Raw genomic sequence first — 20,376 nt, 5'->3', positions numbered from 1 at the left:
CACTTTTCTTTTTCACGCTCTGAGTCTCATCGGTTGTTCGTTGCTGCGACCAACGCGCACAAGCACGCAGTACCCATTCCTGCCCTGAACGAATTATAAACCGGTAATTGGTTTATAAACGTTTAACTGCTCAATTTAGACGAAGGAGACTTGCAAACACGGCTTGTCGTTTTTTCTTGCTCTTGTTTTTTGTATTCCGTTCATCGTCAAGCGGCGGATTTGGCACCGACAAACATGCCACACACCGAAGCAGCAGATGACGGGCAGGCGAGGCAAGGTGAGAGCTGAAAGTGTCCGTTCTTGTGCGTGCGTTCAAATGGTCCGCGCAAGCTTTTTTTTTTAAGTTTACGCAAAAAGGAGTGGAGGAGGAACAATAGCAGTACAGAAAACACTCGAGCCTACGCTGCAGCGCCGTTATTGTGGAGAACAGGGTGGACGCCTTGAGACTTGACGCCCTACCGTTCGTTGTTGTCTGAACTTTCCTTCCACGACAGTGAAGTCGGTCGTTACGAATCAACGTTGCATGGTGACAAGTGGTTTCCGCCGCATCACGATTTTGTCGCTAAATCTCTTGGCACAAAACAATGCCCAAGAGAAAGAAAAGCCGTCTACAGTACGTAGTATCCAATGTCAAGAATGTCGACAAAGAATAAGTGTTTCTGCCAAGCAGTTTCAGCGACAAGACGCAGAAGAATCCCTTTCTTCTTTTTTTATAGCGGTTAGTACTGGCCAGAATTTTCTCACGAATTTCAGATCACCCATCTGTAATGTTCCCAAACGCCAGCCAGCTATATTTAACACCAGCTAGATGTCTGTACAGGAGCTTGGTGTTTGTACACAAACAGAGAGGTGTGGCGATGCCCTGTACAGAGAAAAAATAACAGACGTAATTGGCTACATGCATTGTCATTCCGTTTTTTTATGCGCTGCAACTTTTGTACGTATTCACCAAGCATTTATTTACGTTATGTCGCACTCAATCAGTACTGCTCGTTCAGTGAAAGGCTATTTCGCAGGCACTAATCATGATGGCAGCGCCAACCTCGTCAACAAATTTTCTATCATTTCAATGAAGGCATACGCTATGACGTGATAACGTTGCAGTCACAGGCGGTGTATAATGGTGGCGGGCTTTTTCACCAAATTTTGCCACGCAGTGTCGTACGCTATGCGATTTCTTAAGTGCGTACTTTGTGACGTCCCAGACCGCTCAGAACCTCCAGGGCTTTGCTTTAAGAGCACTGACATATGGGCAGCGTTTCTCGCAGTACTAAGCACTCCACCATAACATATCTAAACCCATACATAAAACCCATCCATAAAATCCCATACCTGAAAGCGTAACTCCCGTTTGGTCACGGGGTCGACTGCCTGTCACCCCAAGCGTTTTACGAAGGGAAGGAAGGAAGGAAGGAAGGAAAAAGTGGAGAAGGAAAGGTAGGGAGGTTAACCAGTTTGGCTTAACCGGTTTGCTACCCTACACATGGGAGAGGGATGGGGGAGATTAAAGATGGGGAAGGGGGAGAGAGAGCACACAGCACATCACACACACATCGTCCGTTGGAGTCCATCAATCTGGCATGGTACGCGACGTCACTCTCACAGCCGCTTGTCCAATCCCGTCTCTTTCAAAAACCGTAGTAGTCCCTTTGTCGCCTTCACCTGCGATATCTTCTGTCGGCGGCATGTGAAAATCGTGTCGAGGGACAATGGTCTACTGTCAAGGCGCGCTAGAACAGATGCCAGGGACTGTCGCTGAACATTATATTCAGGACAGTCGCACAGAACATGTTCCAGCGTCTCCTCGCAAAGGCAGGCATTACAGAGATCGTTGTCGGCCATTCCAATGCGGAAGGAGTAAGATTTAGTGAAAGCCACCCCAGCCATAAGCGATAAAGCTGAGTCGCCTCTCTTCGACGCAGTCCAGTTGGCATATAGAGATGCATCAAAGAGGGCAGGTGGTATTGACGGTTGCTCTGGGTGGTCTGGCTGTTTGGTGTGCACCATAGAGATAGCGTGATCTCATGTGCAAGCACTCGAAGTCTGCTAGCTGCGTCGGATCGTGAAAGCGGTATGGCCTCTTCTTGTGCGCCTTCAAGAGCTGCCCGAGCGGCATTGTCGGCGTCTTCATTTCCACTGACGCCGCAGTGACTTGGCAGCCACTGAAACGTCACGTGGTGTCCTTTCTCCTGTGATGTATGGAGTAGGCATCTAATATCGAATACGAGCTGTTCGAATGGCCCGCGATGCAGAGCTGACAGTACAGATTGTAGGGTTGCCTTTGAATCGCTGAAGATTGACCATTGTCGAGGTGGCTCCCGATTGACGACACGAAGTGCAGCGCGAAGAGCAGCTAGTTCAGCAGATGTCGATGTTGTTGGGTGGTCAGTCCTAAAGCTGATGGTAATAGCTTTTGCTGGGACAACCACAGCACCCGATGAACACTGGATGTTTGTGGAACCATCGGTATAAATGTGTTCCCTGTCCGCGTACCTCTCGTGCAGAAGAAGCAGAGACAGTTGTTTCAGCACAGGCGACGACAGTGCAGACTTTTTTCCGATTCCTGGTACACTGAGATGGACTGTAGGGCTGATAAGACACCAAGGGGGTATAGATGGTTTAGATGCAGCGGTGAAGCCCGATGGAAGTTTGTCGTTGTATTTGATGATAGTTTTAGCGAATGATGATTGGTGCCTGTCTGAAGGTAGTGCTGCAAGGTGGTGATAGGTGGCACGTCCAAAATGTCTGATGTGCGTTCTCAGGGCTTCCACCGTAATGTGAGTTCGCATTGGATGGTCCCGAGCAATCGCAAGAGTTGCCTCTGTTGAGGTGCATCTGGGCAAACCAAGGCAGACTCTGAGTGCTTGAGCTTGGGCTGCCTGCAGAACACGAATATTTGTCTTGCAGGTGTTGGTCAGTACAGGTAGACTATATCTTAGAAAACCGAGAAAGAGAGCTCTGTAGAGTTTAAGCATTGCGTCTACTGACATCCCCCACGTCTTTCCTGCCAAGTATTGAAACAACTGGGAAGTTGCTGTCAGGCGCCGTTTCATGTAGGCCACGTGCGGGCTCCAACAGAGGTCTCGGTCAATAATTACGCCAAGGAATCTGTGGGTTCGGACATAGGAAATGGTCCGCCCATTGATTGAGATGATATAAGGCGTCATCGGTTTGCGAGTAAATGCTACTAGTGCGCATTTTTCTGGTGATATGCTGAGACCCTGTTTACACAAGTAGTTCGCTATCAAAGTGGCCGCTCTTTGAAGTCGCGCACGTATCTGAGGACGTGTGACTGCCGAAGTCCAGACACAGATGTCGTCAGCGTATATTGAAATTTTGATGGTAGTTGGCAAGTACTCAGCAAGTCCAACAAGAGCGAGGTTGAATAGCGTCGGGCTGAGAGCACCGCCTTGAGGAACGCCCCTGCTGGTATAGCGTAGCGTAGTTGGGCCATCGTCAGTTAACACAAAGAATGATCTTGCAGATAGGTAGCTTGCAATCCACAAAAAAACTCGACCACCTAGGCCAACCGTCGCAAGGGCGTCGAGAATGGCCTCATGTAATACGTTATCGTATGCCCCTTTCACATCTAGGAATAAAGCTGCAGATAAACGCTTACGGGACTTTTCGTGCTGGACATAGGAAACGAGATCAACTACATTGTCGATAGAAGAGCGGTCACGTCGGAAACCAGCCATGGAAATCGGATAAATCTTGTAGTATTCAAGGTACCATTCCAGGCGGCCAAGGATCATCCGTTCCATTATCTTTCCTACACAGCTGGCCAGCGCTATTGGGCGGTAAGAGGTGAGTTCTAATGGGGATTTGCCCTGCTTTAAGAGTGGCACCAGGCGGCTTACTTTCCATTCGTCAGGAACATTTCCCTCCTGCCATGAGGAGTTGTAAAGGCTCAACAACTCTATCCGTGCGGACTCTCCGAGATAGCACAAGGCCCGGTATGATATACCATCCGGACCCGGAGATGATGAGCGCCTGCAGAGAGCTAGAGCCGCTTCGAGCTCCTCCATTGTAAAAGGAAGGTCCATGCGGCCATCACGGGAATTGGGGACGTCAGCTCGGGCTGGAGAATCTGGACGAGTAGCTTGGTCTGCGATCCGCGCACAAAAGTCTTCTGCGACATCGATGTCTTGCCGCCCTTGGAAAAGCGCTAGCGCCTTGAATGGGAAACGCCGTTCCGGAAGGCAACGCAGACCTTGCACCGTTTTCCAAACGTGAGACAGTGGCTTGCGGGGGTCGAGTTTCTGGCAAAACGTTGCCCAACGTTCCGACGCTAATCTATCCATACGACGCTGAATCTTCTTTTGCATCCTCCTGGCTGCCCTAAGGTCATGAATTGATTTTGTACGCCGATATCGACGTTCCGCCCGGCGACGAAGCGCTCGAAGGCGCTCTAATTCTATGTCGAAGTCATTCCGCGTGGAAGAGGTCGTCATCATGCGAGTGGCGTTTTGCATCGTCATTTTAATCGTTTCCTCTAACCCTGATGGTAGGCCCTCGCGGCAGGCATCTTCCATCTCAGATTTGAAGTTGGCCCATTGAATCGTCCGAATGGTATTCCGTAAGCCTGATCTAGACGACAAGCCTTTGATGTTCAGATAGGTGGGAATGTGGTCACTCCCATGTGTCTCAATGTCTGGAAACCACTTCACACATCTGGCGAGAGAGTTGGAGACGAAAGCAAGGTCGAGGCAGCTGCCGTATGTCACGCCTCGAAGAAAGGTGGGGCTACCATCGTTCAGGAGAGTAAGGCCATAATTGTGGGCGATGCTGGCTAATCCTCGTCCTCTTGAATTTGTCCGTGTACTTCCCCATGCTGGATGGTGTGCATTAAAATCTCCTATGATGACCCATGGGGCGGGACAAACACTCAAGATATCCGCAAATCTTTTGGTATCGAAACTGCAGGAAGGCGATATATACACGCCTATGAGAGTAAACAAGAGTTTGTTCTTTTTTACGTTTGTTCTTCTGTTTACGAAGGGAAGGAGATCCAGAAAATGCCATTGCCTGCATAGACAGAGTACGGCCCTAAAGAACCCAGTGTAATTAACATTAGTCCTTCTGGAGCACTGCGTTACCACGTCTCGCATACATACATCATATATGTAGGGTTCGTAAGCTCTGCGGCACTACTTTGTCAGCATTTATTTTCTACAACTATAAAATTTTCGTGGTATGTCTCAGTGGCAATTGGCATTGCACTGCTGAGCTCGTGGCAGCCGCATCTAGACAGGGCCGAAATGCAAGAACGCTCGTGTGGTTAGATTTCAGCATGCGTTAAAGAAACCGACGTGGTCGAAATTACCCCGGGGTCCCTCACTATGGCGTGCCTAGTAATCAAAGCGTATTTTTGCCACGGAAACCCCAGAATTTGATTTTGGTTTCTGTTCTTTTCATTGCATTCGTCCTGCCAAGCAGACATTCCCAACAGTATCGGACGCATGCGTTTGTGCGAGCAAAAAGAAAGAAATAGGACATAGCAACAAAGAATGCAAATGGAAAAAGCTCTCTACAGAAAGCGGCCTCTGCAACGCTAAATGTGATTGGTGGTGTCCGTTTTATCCCGTTGCTCCGCGCATCACAACGTAGTCATTGATTCGCACCTCACAAGTATTCATTGTGCGCGTTAGGTAATTGATTTAGTAATCTTTGCACCCGTCCGTATACGAGCACATTCATTCACTGCATGTGCGCTGTGTGTTTCAGTCCGCTTGGTCGGGAGATTATCACGCTGTCTTAATTGCAGGCGCAAGTTACGATGTTGAGAAAACACCAAGTTACCTTTTCAAGACAGCGGTTCGAAAATAACTTCATGTTTTCGGTGCAATTGTTATACAGAAAAACTGCAGATATATATATATATATATATATATATATATATATATATATATATATATATATATATATATATATATATGCAACGTCATTATTAAGCACACTGGTGACACAAATTCCACCAAGAGAAATGCTTTAGTGAATCATGACCGATGGCAATATTTGATTTCAGTTGTATTAGTTTGAGTAATAAGAGTACCTACTACCTAGTTCTGCGGAGAGGGCATTTAACGTACAAATACTTGAAATTGTGCGTTCATTGTCAGCATCTTCATCAATGAATGAAGGAAACAGTCAATCATTCGGACGCATGTTATGAGGTTTCAAAAGACAAATCCTTAAGCGCACCCATCGAATTAGCGCTGATACGTCTGCGGCGCACACCTTATGATTCATGGTAGGCGGGTGTAAACATGCCGATGGCCAGTATGCGAAAAATTGTTTATGTATACCGCCTGGAGGTATAGGAACAACCGAACTTCATGCGACTGCAACGAGGGAGTAAACACGAAAACAGAAGGTGGGAGGGCGTCAACATTTCTTGGCCCTTAACATGCTCTGCACCACAGAAGTGTTCGTGTGGACAATCATTCCGAAAAAACAAAGGGCAACCAACCGCTCACGCTTACCCATCTCACCACTCGCCCCCCGCAAAACTTCCGGCGCTACTGGTTTCTCCTGTTCTTAAGTTAACACGCGACACGCGTTATACCTATGCTCAATTATACCTAGGTGCTCAATGATAATCGTCGTGTTTTTTTTCCCCTTTATTTCAAACAGGCGACCGGAAAATCACAATTAAAAAGCCAAGCCTGCAGCTCGTCAGGGGCACTCCGTTCGCACCAGCTTTTCTTCGCGAGTGCATCGAGTCGGCCATGGACTACGCGCACCGAGAGGGCGACCTGTTCATCGTCACCTACATGAAATGCGGCACCACGTGGTTGCAACACATCGTGTACCTCATCCAAAACGGCGGCGTGGCTCCGGTCAACGCGGCCGAGCTCTACGGCGCGTCCCCATACTTCGAGGCCTGCGGTGCGGAGTGCATCCGTTGGACGACGAGACCCGGTGCCATCAAGAGTCACCTGCCACTCCATCAAACGGGGTACTCGCCGGAGGCGCGCTACATAGTAGGGATCAGGAACCCTTTCGACGCGGTGGTGTCGTTGCACCACTTTTGGCGCATGATATCGTCGTACGAGTACGACGGGGACTTCGAGGACTCCTTCGAGAACTTCGTGGCGGGTACCGTCGACAGCGGGGACTACTTCGACTTCTACAAAGGGTGGTGCCGACGCATCGATGATCCCAACGTGCTCTTTCTCGTCTACGAAGACATGAGGAAGGACCCCGAGGCAGCCGTGCTGAAGGTCGCGAAGTTTCTCGGGCCCGAGTACGAGGAGAGCCTGCTGGCCGACGACGGCAGGGTTCTCAAGGACGTGCTCAGGTACAGCAGTTTCGAGGAGATGAAGAAGTACACTAACAAGATGATCTACGACTTTTACGAAGCGGAGTTCCCGTTCCGAGGACAAGAGTACAGAGGTCTTCGCCATGTACACGAAACCGTTCGCAATGGTTGCGGCTCTGCCGGTGGTGACGGAACCGGAAGTTCGGCGGACAAGATAGACTACGTGCGCAAGGGAGTCGTCGGCGACTGGAGGAACTATTTCTCCAGCGAACAAGTCAGGCGGATGAGCGAGAAGTTCTTGCGAGAAACATGTGACACCGTTATTGCCGACCTGTGGCCAGAGCTGAATATTGGCAGCCGAGAGAGCGAGAGAGTACTTGATGGTCGTAAACTCTGAAATTTTTCTTTCTCTTTTGTTTTGTCTCGTGAGTGTTATATGATCAGTGGTGTATAGCGTTCACGTGAAACGTCCCACGGCATGCATTGATTGGCACGGTGTGGTGTAGCTTCCCTAATACCGTGACTATATTAATAAATGTGATCTGTTAGTGAGTGAGAGAGAGGGGGAGGGAAATAAATAAAGACACCTGCAATATGTACAGAGTTGCGGAAGTCCAAGAACGACGCTGTGACCCACGTAAAAAGTAATAAACAGAACTGCCCAAAAGCCTCGAATTATAAAAAAAATGTTATAGAAGATGCCATTTATAGAATAGACAAAAACATTATCGCTATGTAGCAGCGCATTCCTATGAATGATAAGCATGCCTCCTCAGGTGGAATTTGTCTGAATCAAAGTTTATACATTAGCTGAGCATAAATAGGTTGCGAAACATATATTCTTCAAGTAGAGTTAAAGGTGGCATTAGATGGTCGACTTTATTGGCGGTGTTTACCAAAAACATGTAACTAGAAGTGACTGCCAAAACATGTTAACTAAGACGTTACCTTGTCGCTTCTGACGTTTGTAGTACGGCAAAGCATGGCGTCCGAGATTGGTTTTCATTAATCTCTGGGATGTGATGATCAAGTGGCACCGACGAAGGAAAATAGTATTGTTTCTTGATAAATCAGTCACGTTACAGTGCTTAGTGTTAGATGTAATGATTCGGACCATAATACGCGATCTTGTTGAGAAATTAGGACAAAAGCAGCTGTACAAGTGCAATTTCTTTAAAGATTTTAGGGGAAAGAGCAGGCCTCTCACTGTATACGGTACGGCCTTGAATGTCCCTGCGCGCTAAGATATCGTGTAATGCTCTGCCTTGCAAAAGCTGGGCCCTCTGATACGAAAGCGTCAAATGGTCCTTTGAGCAAACCAGCCGGCCTCTGTAGTCTGTAGCAGCGAAACGGCGCCTGAACTCCCATTGACGAGAGCGTCTCGGTGTAGCGGAGCGGGCGAAAGGGTGCACTTGCTGTCGTAGTGGCGCGCCAGGTGTTGCGTGATGGGCGAAGGCATCGCCGCGACGCCACGTCACCCTCGCTCTCACTTACAGAGGTCTGTGTTACGCGCATGTTTCTCTAGTCCGCGCAAGCTCTCCCCTGCATTCTAACTGCATCGCGGCGAGGTCAAATCAAGACGCGCCAAGCATCCCAGCACGCTCGCTTGCCCGCGAGGAGTTCATAACTCGAGGAACAGCTCAGCAGCGGTCAATTGGGTATTACTGATTTCCCATTCACAACTTATCAGAAGTGCTGAGGTGTGCTGAGATTTTATTCAGGAAGCTACTACTCCACAACTGCACCTCCTCATCGTCGCGGTACTCGGGTGCCTAGCGGTTGGGATCGCTACCGGCGTCATACGGACAACGATTGCAGTGGCGATAGCATATTCCGGATGGCAGTTATGTAGGAGAGCTTTGTAAGTCTAGACCCCTGTTCTTTGTTGGTGTTTGTACAAGATCAAGATAGCAAAATCGACATGAGAGCTGTGTGCACTTTTGTTTTCTTTCTGTGCCCTAATTATATCGATGATGTATAGAAGATATCAACAATCAGTGAAGTCAATGCAGAGTAGGTGTCCTACATGTTCAACGAAGAAATCTGACAAATCAACCTCCTTTATTAACGGAAGAAGAGAGAAAAACTTTAGTTCCTTTCGAAAGGCGAAACATTGATAGCGATATCAAAGTATTAAACAAATGTAATAAGGATCGTAGTGCCATAGAAATTGCAGTAAATATTAGCTTACTAATTAAGTTAACCAGTGCACTGACACGCGCGCACAGGCAAACATAAACAGATCTCGCTCCATGACCGCAGACACTCGTTGTCACCACGCTGGCGCGATCAATAGTGGCATCAGCTGCGAGCATCGTGCTGGCTCACGCTTCAAGGCTTCTCCGACACATAAGATTACGTGAACTGCAACGCTAGACACATAAGAACACAGCGCACACGAAGGGATCAGTCATCGAGGCTCGCCTAGGCTTTTGCACCCGCCGCTGATTACCTGCAAGATAGGGCGCGCGGGGTGTGTTCGGCCGCAACTTGCGTAGCCACGACCGGGCTAGAATAGAATCCCTCCTCCTCCTTGCGCCCTTGCGCGCACAACAGTGGATGAGCGGAAAGACGGTGAGCTTTAAGTCCCCATCCTTCTCGACTCACTCTGGCACGCTTTCCCTTGCGCCTACAGGATACTGTGTGCGGGACGCGGTAGGACGTTATCGCACTTGGAATCTATACTGAACCTCACGGCGACGCCAACGGTGATAGTGGAAGGTACCCTGGAATGTCCCTGAAGCAACTGTTGCATTAACGCTTTTGCTCTAATTGAGACAATGGCAATTTGCGAGAGTGGTTTGGAACGAGAAGGTACTTCGATAGGAAACAATATAAAAGCACAGTGACTACACCAACAGGAACTGTTTTCAGGGCTTTATTATGCACGCAGAGAAAGACAGAGGGTGTTGCAAGAGTAGGAAATTCAGGGAGATCAGTCATGAGAGCGGTCCATCTCGTGCTTTCAGAGACTTTGTAGGAACGTAGGTGCCTTTAGCATAGAAACAGACTGCGACAAATGCAGGAAGTAGTGATACTTTGAAATTTCTTGAAAACGATAAATAGTTGTCATTACAGCCCAACCTTCCAAACATGTTGAACCAATTATTACTCTTTAATTGTCGCCGATGGGGCTTCACGTGCTTTTCGCATGCATGTAACTGTATGTAACAATAATGTATGATCACACACAAAATTTTACTTTGGTTGAACGCATGCCTGGCACTGTTATACACAGCACTGAATTTCGGAAAATCTCAGTCGTGCATATTTTTACGTGATTGTTTTAGTTGTTCTCGCAAGTCTTTCTTCTACGGTAGTAATTGAAATGTATGCCTTTTACCTTCTTCGTTATAGGCGAATGAAAACTGCTGATTAGTGTGCGATGTGCTATCATTTTTATATTGCTAAAAAGAATGACGGAACTTGCATGTCTTATGTCTGTTACTTAATAGAAAGACTTTTAGCCATGCTTTCTAGAGATTTTCCGCCTCGCTGAACTGCTTGTAACAGCATTTAGGCAACGGTTCTCCCCAGAACTTCATCTTTGGAAGTAAAATTTAGTTCAGTTCAGCATACAGTTTGTTGCTCACACAGAGGTAGAAGAAGAGAGGGAAGCTCACGCCAGTGCTCCTGAACAGTTGAAGTATACAAGAGTACAGACGGTAAAGGGTAACTCAGACGGTAACTGATAACTCATGGTAACTCAGACCGGTATACATAAGTTGTCTGGTCGCTTGGCCACGGTCTAGAGAGAAAAGCGCTGGATACTTTGTGCTATGCAGAAAAAACACAGTTCGCCTTGATGCCGCTCAACAGCAATTCAGTGCGCGCTTTTAAGCAAAAGTTAGAAAAAGTACGCAAATGTTCATGACCCAGAAAGCCGTTCATAACAGTATATATATATGACTACATTGAGCAGACTAAGAAACCGCTATCGATGTCAAAGGAAATATAAGACAGCTGAAAAAAAAATACCTTTGACCAACCTTACAGTTATCCAAGTATTCCAGCAAGGAAAGAATGTGTAAATTCTTGCGTAAATTCACAGACAATGCTGCTAAGCTAAACGTTCTTCGCAGGTGTCAGTACAGTTACAAGTCGGGAACAACTTAAGGAGGATGGAGGACGCGCCCAGATAACCGAAACGCGGCAGCCTATTGCCTCCACGACTACAGTGTTTGAAGGCCGCGGGCGTATGTTTATTGCAAAGTGCAGTCGCAATCCAATGGTGTTCTTTCAGGCGTACCGCTCTGCATATTGGGATTTGATACGTTCGCTTGCAATGTAAAATAAAAGAGAACTATATAGGATATAGCTTCGTTGCGAGCTGAGCGCGAGATCGTGGTTTCGAATCCCGGGTGCAGCGGCCGCATTTCGCTAGAAGCGAAATGACAAAACGCCCCTGTGCTTGAGTTGTATAGTGCAGGGTAAAGATACCCAAGGGGTCAAAATCATTCTGCGGCGCTCCACTACGGCGTCCCTCACAATCACAAAGTGGTTATGAGACGTTAAACCCCATGAGTTAATTTTTTAGCTTCGTTGCAAGGGACAAAAGTAGAAAAGAGCAGCGCTGCATGGCTTTTGCACTGGTTTACATGCGCACGGAACATTTACTACTCGTTTTCCGAGTTTCAAATGAATCAGTTGCTATTTAACAAGCACTTCAAAAAACCCAACAAACCTCAACGAGCTGGCCCACTCCAAGGCACGAGGTCTCACTTTCCGCGACCACGGAGAACTCCACCGCCGGCCCGCAGTGGGGCAGAACAGAGATCAACCGACCACATACAATGAAATTACGCAGCACTTTTATCTTGGCAGGAGAGACTTTCCCCTTCCTCACAAGAAGTTAAATAGAGCGCAGACATTGACCCTCAGACTATAGCAAACAAGCTCGTATCCCAGCCCGGCATTATTCCACAAGCTTTATCCCGACACTTACGCCACTAGTTCTGGCAGGCACTGCAATGACATCGCTAGCGTAGACCATATGCTCTGGCGTCACCCCTCGTCACGAGGCACAGAACAAATCAATGAGGACAAGTGGCTCTCCGCTATCAAGAGCCCCGATGCCGGGGCGCAACTATGGGCTGTCCAGAGGGCCCACGATGCGGCGGTCGGGCATGGCCTGACTGTCCCAACGTGGGAGCGGCCCGCAGCGCGCTGAGTCACGCACCTCAGGACCTTTATTAAAGTTTTGCATCTATCCATCCATAGGAAAAAAGAATTGCATTTCTGAAATCATTTGGTAAAGATACATTAACTTTCAAATTTCATTGAAATTGTTTAAAGATAAGAACGCTTCTTGAAGTGCCTCGTCACCCCTTAATGCTGGAAAATCCCAATGCAAATAAAATTGTTAACGTTGCATAACTTCATGGGGCCCGAACTTCTCATTCAGACAGCGATGGCATTGAGCTTCACAGGACCTATGGTGATATAGCAGTAGTCAATGCGAAATTTACCGCCGCTCGTAGTAGCTTGCACGCCAAAGCACATTCATGTGGTTGCATTGTTTATTTTTGCTACCTGGTTCAGGCAATAATGCGAATAAGGGAACACTTATAGATCATTCGATTAGTCAGGCCCAAAATACTCATTCGGGTGGCCATTGTCGAGCTTGACAGGCCGTATGGTGAAGTAGCAGCAGCTGAGGAGAAAGTGTCGAAACAAAAACATATCATGTCAAAACGAAAACAAAAGTAGTCATATTGCAGCCGTCGCCAAGCTTTACCTGTACCTAAATGCTAATAAATGCAGCCAACTGATAACAAAAACACACCGTCGGCTCAGTTTACTCCACAGCACAATCATTGTTAATTTCAGTAAGCCACTTGAACAAACAATACCAATACAAGCACAGTGACATGCCCCTGTAACCTTTTTCCAGGTAGTTGTTGCGCCTCTATTGTCTTTTACAGCCTGTTGATATCATCATCATCATCATCATCATCAGCCTATTTTATGTCCACTGCATGACGAAGGCCTCTCCTACGGTCGCTCGATGTAAAAGCTCAGGGTGCGGCCCGCTGCGTCGCGCTTGAACGGCGTCTCGGGCCTAGTTCTCTGTGCGCCCGCTGCGGCGCCACTGCTCTGGGACGGCTGCAGACAAAGAGCGCCTTCACAGCTGCATCGGCAAGCGCGATCTTCACTCCAATCAAGGCGTAAATAATGCGTTTTATATTTGGAAATTGCAGATAAAATCTTCGAGTCACCGTTAGAAGTGCTGATTATGCCACAAACGCCAACAGATTGTTACAGGGGTGGAAATCTACAATACGCCTGAACGCTATCCGTGACGGTTGCCCGTACGATGCACGACTGGGTAACGCACTTCTATCGAGAGGTTCGGCTTGAAGCAATCTGTCAGTACTTTTATTCACTCCTCATGAACAGGTACGCAAAATAAAAAGTTTACAAAGGGAGAACTTGTACCGAGTTTCCCAGCTAATACAAACTAACTTAGATGAAATTGTGAGTTGTGAGTTCAAATATTGTGAGGTTCCTTGTTCCCAGATCTGTTCCACGTCACTCCCCCCCCCCCCCCCGCCCTCCCAGTTTTCAAGGTAGTTTAGGAGGATTTTGAGAGTGCTTCTTGAGATTCTTACTTTGAAGTAATTATTAATGACAGTTTTGGAGTCACTTATAACGGTTCCAATTTTGGGGTTAGTTAAAGCTAGTGCTATGATCACTTCCTCCGCAATGTCGGAGTGTTTCGCTCTTACACTATCTTCGACATTGGTTCTCCGTTTTCTGTGAAGAGTGATATCGCGAAGGCATTGATATTGCCGGGGTCATCCTGACGCGACATCCTGACTTCCCTTGTATGTCTTTCCTAGCACTTCGGATTTAGCTATTTCCCTACCTCCGTTGTAGGAAGGATGCATATTTTTGGTAGAAGTAGGATGATCATGGTGTTTCTGGTATTTGACGGGAGTTTCTGCAAGTCCTCCGCTAAGCTTTGAACGGTTTTGCCTAAAGCCTCTAGTATTTCCCTGCCGGCTGTCGTTCGGGTTGGTCTGAGCTATTGTGTACTCCGGTGGGCCTCAACGAGCTCGTCCAAGGTGTGCATTCCTAGCTGTAATAGTTTCTCGGTGGGCATGTTGAATGGGAGCGTGATGGCTGCTTCTTAAGCTTGGCTAATTAGAACAGTACGCATTTGGGCTGGTTAGTTCCTCATTACGGAAACAAAGCTGCGCTAAATAACCTTGTGACTACCAAGTAGACGCAAGCTTCGAATTGCAAGTAGATAGACTGAAGCTCGCGTGCTTCCCGTTACAGCTTTTAACGAGCATCGCTGAAAGTCATGTAACAGGCCTTAAAAGAAAGCGATTGGTAGCTGCTCAATCTGACAATCACGCACGGAAAATGGTTGCGGTCATCCTATATGTGCACCGCGTTGATCATCATCATCATCATCATCATCATCATCATCATCATCATCATCATCATCCTAGTTACGCCCACTGCAGGGCCAAGGCCTCTCCCATACTTCTCCAACTACCCCGGTCATGTACTAATTGTGGCCATGTTGTCCCTGCAAACGTCTTAATGTCATCCGCCCACCTTACTTTCTGCCGCCCCCTGCTACGCTTCCCTTCCCTTGGAATCCAGTCCGCGACCCTTAATGACCATCGCTTATCTCCTCTCCTCATTACATGTCCGGCCCATGTCCATTTCTTTTTCTTTATTTCAACTAAGATGTCATTTACCCGCGTTTGTTGCCTCACCCAATCTGCTCTTTTCTTATCCCTTAACGTTACACCGATCATTCTTCTTTCCATAGCTCGTTGCGTCGTCCTCAATTTCAGCAGAACCCTTTTCGTAAGCCTCCAGGTTTCTACCCCATATGTGAGTACTGGTAACACACAGCTGTTATACACTTTCCTTTTGAGGGATAGTGGCAACCTGCTGTTCATGAGTTGAGAATGCCTGCCAAACGCACCCCAGCCCATTCTTATTCTTCTGGTTATTTCAGTCTCATGATCCGGATCCGTGGTCACTACCTGCCCTAAGCAGATGTATTCGTTTACGACTTCCAGTGCCTCGCTGCCTATTGTAAATTGCTGTTCTCTTCCGAGACTGTTAAGCATTACTTTAGTTTTCTGCAGATTAATTTTTAGACCCACTCTTCTACTTTGCCTCTCCAGGTCAGTGAGCATGCATTGCAATTGGTCCCCTGAGTTACTAAGCAAGGCAATATCATCAGCGAATCGCAAGTTGCTAAGGTATTCTCCATCAACTTTAATCCCCCATTCTTCCCACTCCAGGTCTCTGAATACCTCCTGTAAACATGCGGTGAATAGCATTGGAGAGATCGTATCTCCCTGTCTGACGCCTTTCTTTATTGGGATTTTATTGCTTCCTTTGTGGAGGACTACGGTGGCTGTCGAGCCGCTATAGATATCTTCCAGTATTTTTACATATGGTTCATCTACACCCTGATTCCGTAATGCCTCCATGACTGCTGAGGTTTCGACTGAATCAAACGCTTTCTCGTAATCAATGAAAGCTATATATAAGGGTTGGTTATATTCTGCACATTTTTCTATCACCTGATTGATAGTGTGAATATGGTCTATTGTTGAGTATCCTTTACGGAATCCTGCCTGGTCCTTTGGTTGACAGAAGTCTAAGGTGTTCCTGATTCTATTTGCGATTACCTTAGTAAATACTTTGTACGCAACGGACAGTCGGTCTATAATTTTTCAAGTCTTTGGCGTCCTATTTCTTATGGATTAGGATTATGTTAGCGTTCTTCCAAGATTCCGGTACGCTCGAGGTTATGAGGCATTGCGTATACAGGGTGGCCAGTTCCTCTAGAACAATCTGACCACCATCCTTCAACAAATCTGCTGTTACCTGATCCTCCCCAGCTGCCTTCCCCCTTTGCATAGCTCCTAAAGCTTTCTTTACTTCTTCTGGCGTTACCTGCGGGATTTCGAATTTCTCTAGGCTATTTTCTCTTCCACGATCGTCGTGGGTGCCACTGGTACTATATAAATCTCTGTAGAACTCCTCAGCCACTTGGACTATCTCATCCATATTAGTAACGATATTGCCGGCTTTGTCTCTCAACGCACACATCTGATTCTCGCCTATTACTAGTTTCTTCTTCACTGTTTTTAGGCTTCCTCCGTTCCTGGGCGCCTGTTCAATTCTATCCATATTATAGTTCCTGATGTCGGCTGTATTATGCTTGTTGATTAACTTAGAAAGTTCTGCCAGTTCTATTCTAGCTGTAGGGTTAGCGGCTTTCATACATTGGCGTTTCTTGTTCAGATCTTTTGTCTCCTGTGATAGCTTACTGGTTTCCTGTCTAACGGCGTTACCACCGACTTCTATTGCGCACTCCTTAATGATGCCCATGAGATTGTCGTTCATTGCTTCAACACTAAGGTCCTCTTCCCGAGTTAAAGCCGAATACCTGTTCTGTAGCTTGATCCGGAATTCCTCTAGTTTCCCTCTTACCGCTAACTCATTGATTGGCTTCTTGTGTATCAGTTTCTTCAGTTCCCTCCTCAAGTCTAGGCTAATTCGAGTTCTTACTATCCTATGGTCACTGCAGCGTACCTTGCCGAGCACGTCTACATCTTGTATGATACCAGGGTTCGTGCATAGTATAAAGTCGATTTAATTTCCAGTCTCACCATTCGGGCTCCTCCACGTCCATTTTCGACTAACCCGCTCGCGAAAAAGGCATTCATTATCCGCATATTATTCTGTTCTGCAAACTCTACTAATAACTCTCCTCTGCTATTCCTAGAGCCTATGCCATATTCCCCCACTGACTTGTCTCCAGCCTGCTTCTTGCCTACCCTGGCATTGAAGTCACCCATCAGTATAGTGTATTTTGTTTTGACTTTACCCATCGCCAATTCCATGTCTTCATAAAAGCTTTCGACTTCCTGGTCATCATGACTGCATGTAGGGGCATAGACGTGAACCACGTTCAATTTGTACCTCTTATTAAGTTTCACATCAAGACCTGCCACCCTCTCGTTAATGCTATAGAATTCGTGTATGTTACCAGCTATTTCCTTATTAATCAGGAATCCGACTCCTAGTTCTCGTCTCTCAGTTAAGCCCCGGTAGCACAGTACGTGCCCGCTTTTTAGCACTGTATATGTTTCTTTTGTCCTCCTAACCTCACTGAGCCCTATTATATCCCATTTACTACCCTCTAATTCCTCCAATAACACTGCTAGACTCGCCTCACTAGATAACGTTCTAACGTTAAACGTTGCCAGGTTCAGATTCCAATGGCGGCCTGTCAATAATCTCAAAAAAGTTGTCAGCAAGGCAGGCATTAGGTTGCTGTTCATTGTGCGAAATAAGTTAAGTAGTCCGTGTCATCAAGTCACTCAGGTGACCGAGAACAAAAAAAAGTTATAAAAAGGAGCACAGGCAGAGATTTGTTGTTGACTGTCGTGACTGTGTGGTTTATAAGATTTCTCTTTCATGCAAGCGTTTCTATGTCCGTCAAACGGGGCAGTGCATCAATGACCGTATGTGTGAAGACTCAAATAAGGTTCGAAAACAATCTAAAAATAGTCAATTGTCACTGCATTGCAATGAATGTGGCTGCAAGCCGTTTTTTAAAGACGCGTCCTACTTGTCAAAATACCGCAACGAACGCAGACGTCTTATTTCTGAAGCCCTTCACATCCATAGTAGCCGCGCAGAAAGTGTAAGCCCCCCCGTTCATTTCTCTCCTTCCGAAGGAGACAGCTTTCTTATCTTATTGATTGCAATTTATTGCCCCTGCGCATGCTGAATTTTTGTTGCTTTGTTGTGCTTTGCGATAGTGGTAGAGTATATATATTCTTACTGAAAGAATAGAGGCACTTGAGTGTTAGTCAGCGCTGTGGTCTGTGACCCTCTCTTCGTCCGGTCGTTTAGCGCTGTTTTCTGCTCGTTGCCTAATTAGTCCGTGAATCATCTATGTTTCCCTCTGCGTTGATGCAAGGTATAAGAGCTCATATGTAATTCTGCTGACTACAAAGTTTTGAACTAGTTTGCGCAGGTCCCTCTTCTTTATCCCTCTTCTCTTGTTGGATATTCTCTTGATGAGCCCGATAGTTTGCGTGGTGGCGTGTCTTAATTTTTCTGTGGTGGTGTGATTACTGCGGTTTTCTAGCACATACATGCATATGATTCGCAGAGTGATTGTTCTTTTGAGAAGCTTTTCTTGTATCAGGATGTTGAGATCCGGCATGGGGTAGCCTGCTGCTTTTTTGCTTCTTGGGAAGTTACGCTTGACTAGTAGCTCGGATTTAGGCTGTGAGCAGGTAAGAGTCAAGGTTTCTACTTGGGGTCGTGTGATGTCGACTGCTCTTTTCAGGGTCTCTTCTATGTGGCTATCTCGCTCTTTGGTAGTCCATAGGGCGATGCCATCTGCATATAACATGAACCTGAGATCAGGTACAGTTCTTAGTTTAGCCGGCAGGTTAATAAGGGCCAAGTTGAAGAAGAAGCATGAGAGCACCGAGCCCTGTGGAGTTTCGCAGTCCCTCATGCTGATGGGATCTGAGTTCGTGCCGCCAGCCGCAATACCGACCGTTCTCTCCATCAAAAAGGATCGCACGTAGTTTTATGTGCTGAGGCCCGGATTGATCTGGGAAAGGTTAGTGGCTACACTCTTATGCGTGACATTGTTGGACACTTTATTCAGATCCAAGCCTAGGATTTCCCTGAAACAGCACCTAGCCGGGTGATTTTTTGGCTAATGAGAAGCATGATGTAACTGTGTAGAGAGACGTGCTGTGAAACCTATCTTTAGTTTCGGAGAAGGCCGTCTTCCGCGTACGCCTGAAGTCTGCTGAAACCTGCTCCATGAGCTTACGTAGAGACGACCTAACGAAGATCGGTCAGAGATTATCAATATTCACCCTTTTGCCTGGTTTTGGCATGAAAACGGTTCTGGTGGGTCTCCATCCTTGCGGAATATTCCCTTCCTCCCGGTAACTATTTATTAGGTTAGTAAGGGCCGTAACCAACGTAAGGTCGAGATTTCGAAGGGTTCTGCTGGTGACGACACTGGAGCCAGCTGCTGACGTGGTTTTGAGTTGCCTGAGGGCATGGTGTCCCTGCCATACTGAATTACTCGTCTAATTCCAGGTTTTTCTCATCTTCATACCATGCGTGCGTATTGAGCGTCGGATGCGGATTGAGGTATCTGTCTTTGGTGTTATTTATAAGATCCTCCACAGTACTCTCTTGTTGATGCGCGATCTCAATGAATTTGACTTGGATTGCGTTTGCTCAAAGATAATGTTTCAGCAAGAACCAAGTTCTCCGGTTGCCTAGTTAACCATTTACCCGATCACTGTCCCCATTTCTGTTTTTCCAGCTCCGCGGCGTATCTTGCAATTTGCCTTTCTGGTTCGGCTACACGTTTCCCGAGTTTGCGGTTGTGCTTCTGTGGCTTCCCGTGATTTTGCAGCCCTTGATGCGCCTCCAACAAGTGTTTTAACTTCGGCTAAGTCGTGTGTTGCTCATTCAGTGCTTCCGTGACTGCGGTATGGCTTTGTACATACTTTTGAAGCTCGCAGATCCAGTCACTGAGGTCCTCGACGTTGATCGGGGCCTTTTTATCTCCGGCTTTGTGGAAATTATCCTAGTTGGTGATTCTGGCTTTTGGTGGCGGCGGTTTGAGTTCTGCTGTTTCCACGGTCGTTTCGAGCAGGTATTGGTCGTAATCCATTAGGAGCGTAGTGTTTAACTGCGTGACCGTGAGTTCGTTCTTCGTGAGTGTGAGATCTCGGGTTGTCTGCATTTACGCCAGTACCTTGCCACAGGGTCTCCACATTCGTTGTCATCGGAGCAACCAGCATCAGGTGAGCAGGCATAATCAGCTATCTGGAAGTCGTTATCATTCCAGAAACGATGGCGCGTGATAACGTTGACCAGGAGAACTGCTTAGAACTGTTTAGAACAAAGAGAACTGGAAAGCCACCGAGTAAATAATGTTTTGTAGGCCACACGTTCTAGCACAGATATCCTCCTACTATACGTTATGTGGATACATCTTGCGTAACAGTCGGCTCATAAGGGCAGTACACCAGAAAAAAAATTGGTGCAGGATGAGTCTTAAGCGAAGCATTTGG

General features: G+C 47.0%; 2 protein-coding genes across 2 annotated transcripts in view; one reads left to right on the top strand and one right to left on the bottom strand.

Annotated features, from left to right (window-relative positions):
* The window catches only part of LOC135906872 (uncharacterized), a 151,451-nt gene that overhangs the window by 89,502 nt on the left and 41,573 nt on the right, over nt 1–20,376 (bottom strand). The window lies entirely within an intron of this gene.
* Nucleotides 54–7,910, top strand: LOC135906915 (sulfotransferase 1C2-like). The gene is made up of 3 exons (XM_070539680.1): nt 54–103; nt 212–277; nt 6,637–7,910. The coding sequence occupies exons 2-3, from the start codon at nt 235–237 to the stop codon at nt 7,659–7,661; spliced, it is 1,068 nt and encodes a 355-aa protein (XP_070395781.1). The 5' UTR covers nt 54–103; nt 212–234; the 3' UTR covers nt 7,662–7,910.

Source organism: Dermacentor albipictus, chromosome 5 (genome assembly GCF_038994185.2).
Source record: "Dermacentor albipictus isolate Rhodes 1998 colony chromosome 5, USDA_Dalb.pri_finalv2, whole genome shotgun sequence".
Taxonomy (NCBI): Eukaryota; Metazoa; Arthropoda; class Arachnida; order Ixodida; family Ixodidae; genus Dermacentor; species Dermacentor albipictus.
This window is presented reverse-complemented; position numbering and strand designations above follow the sequence as displayed.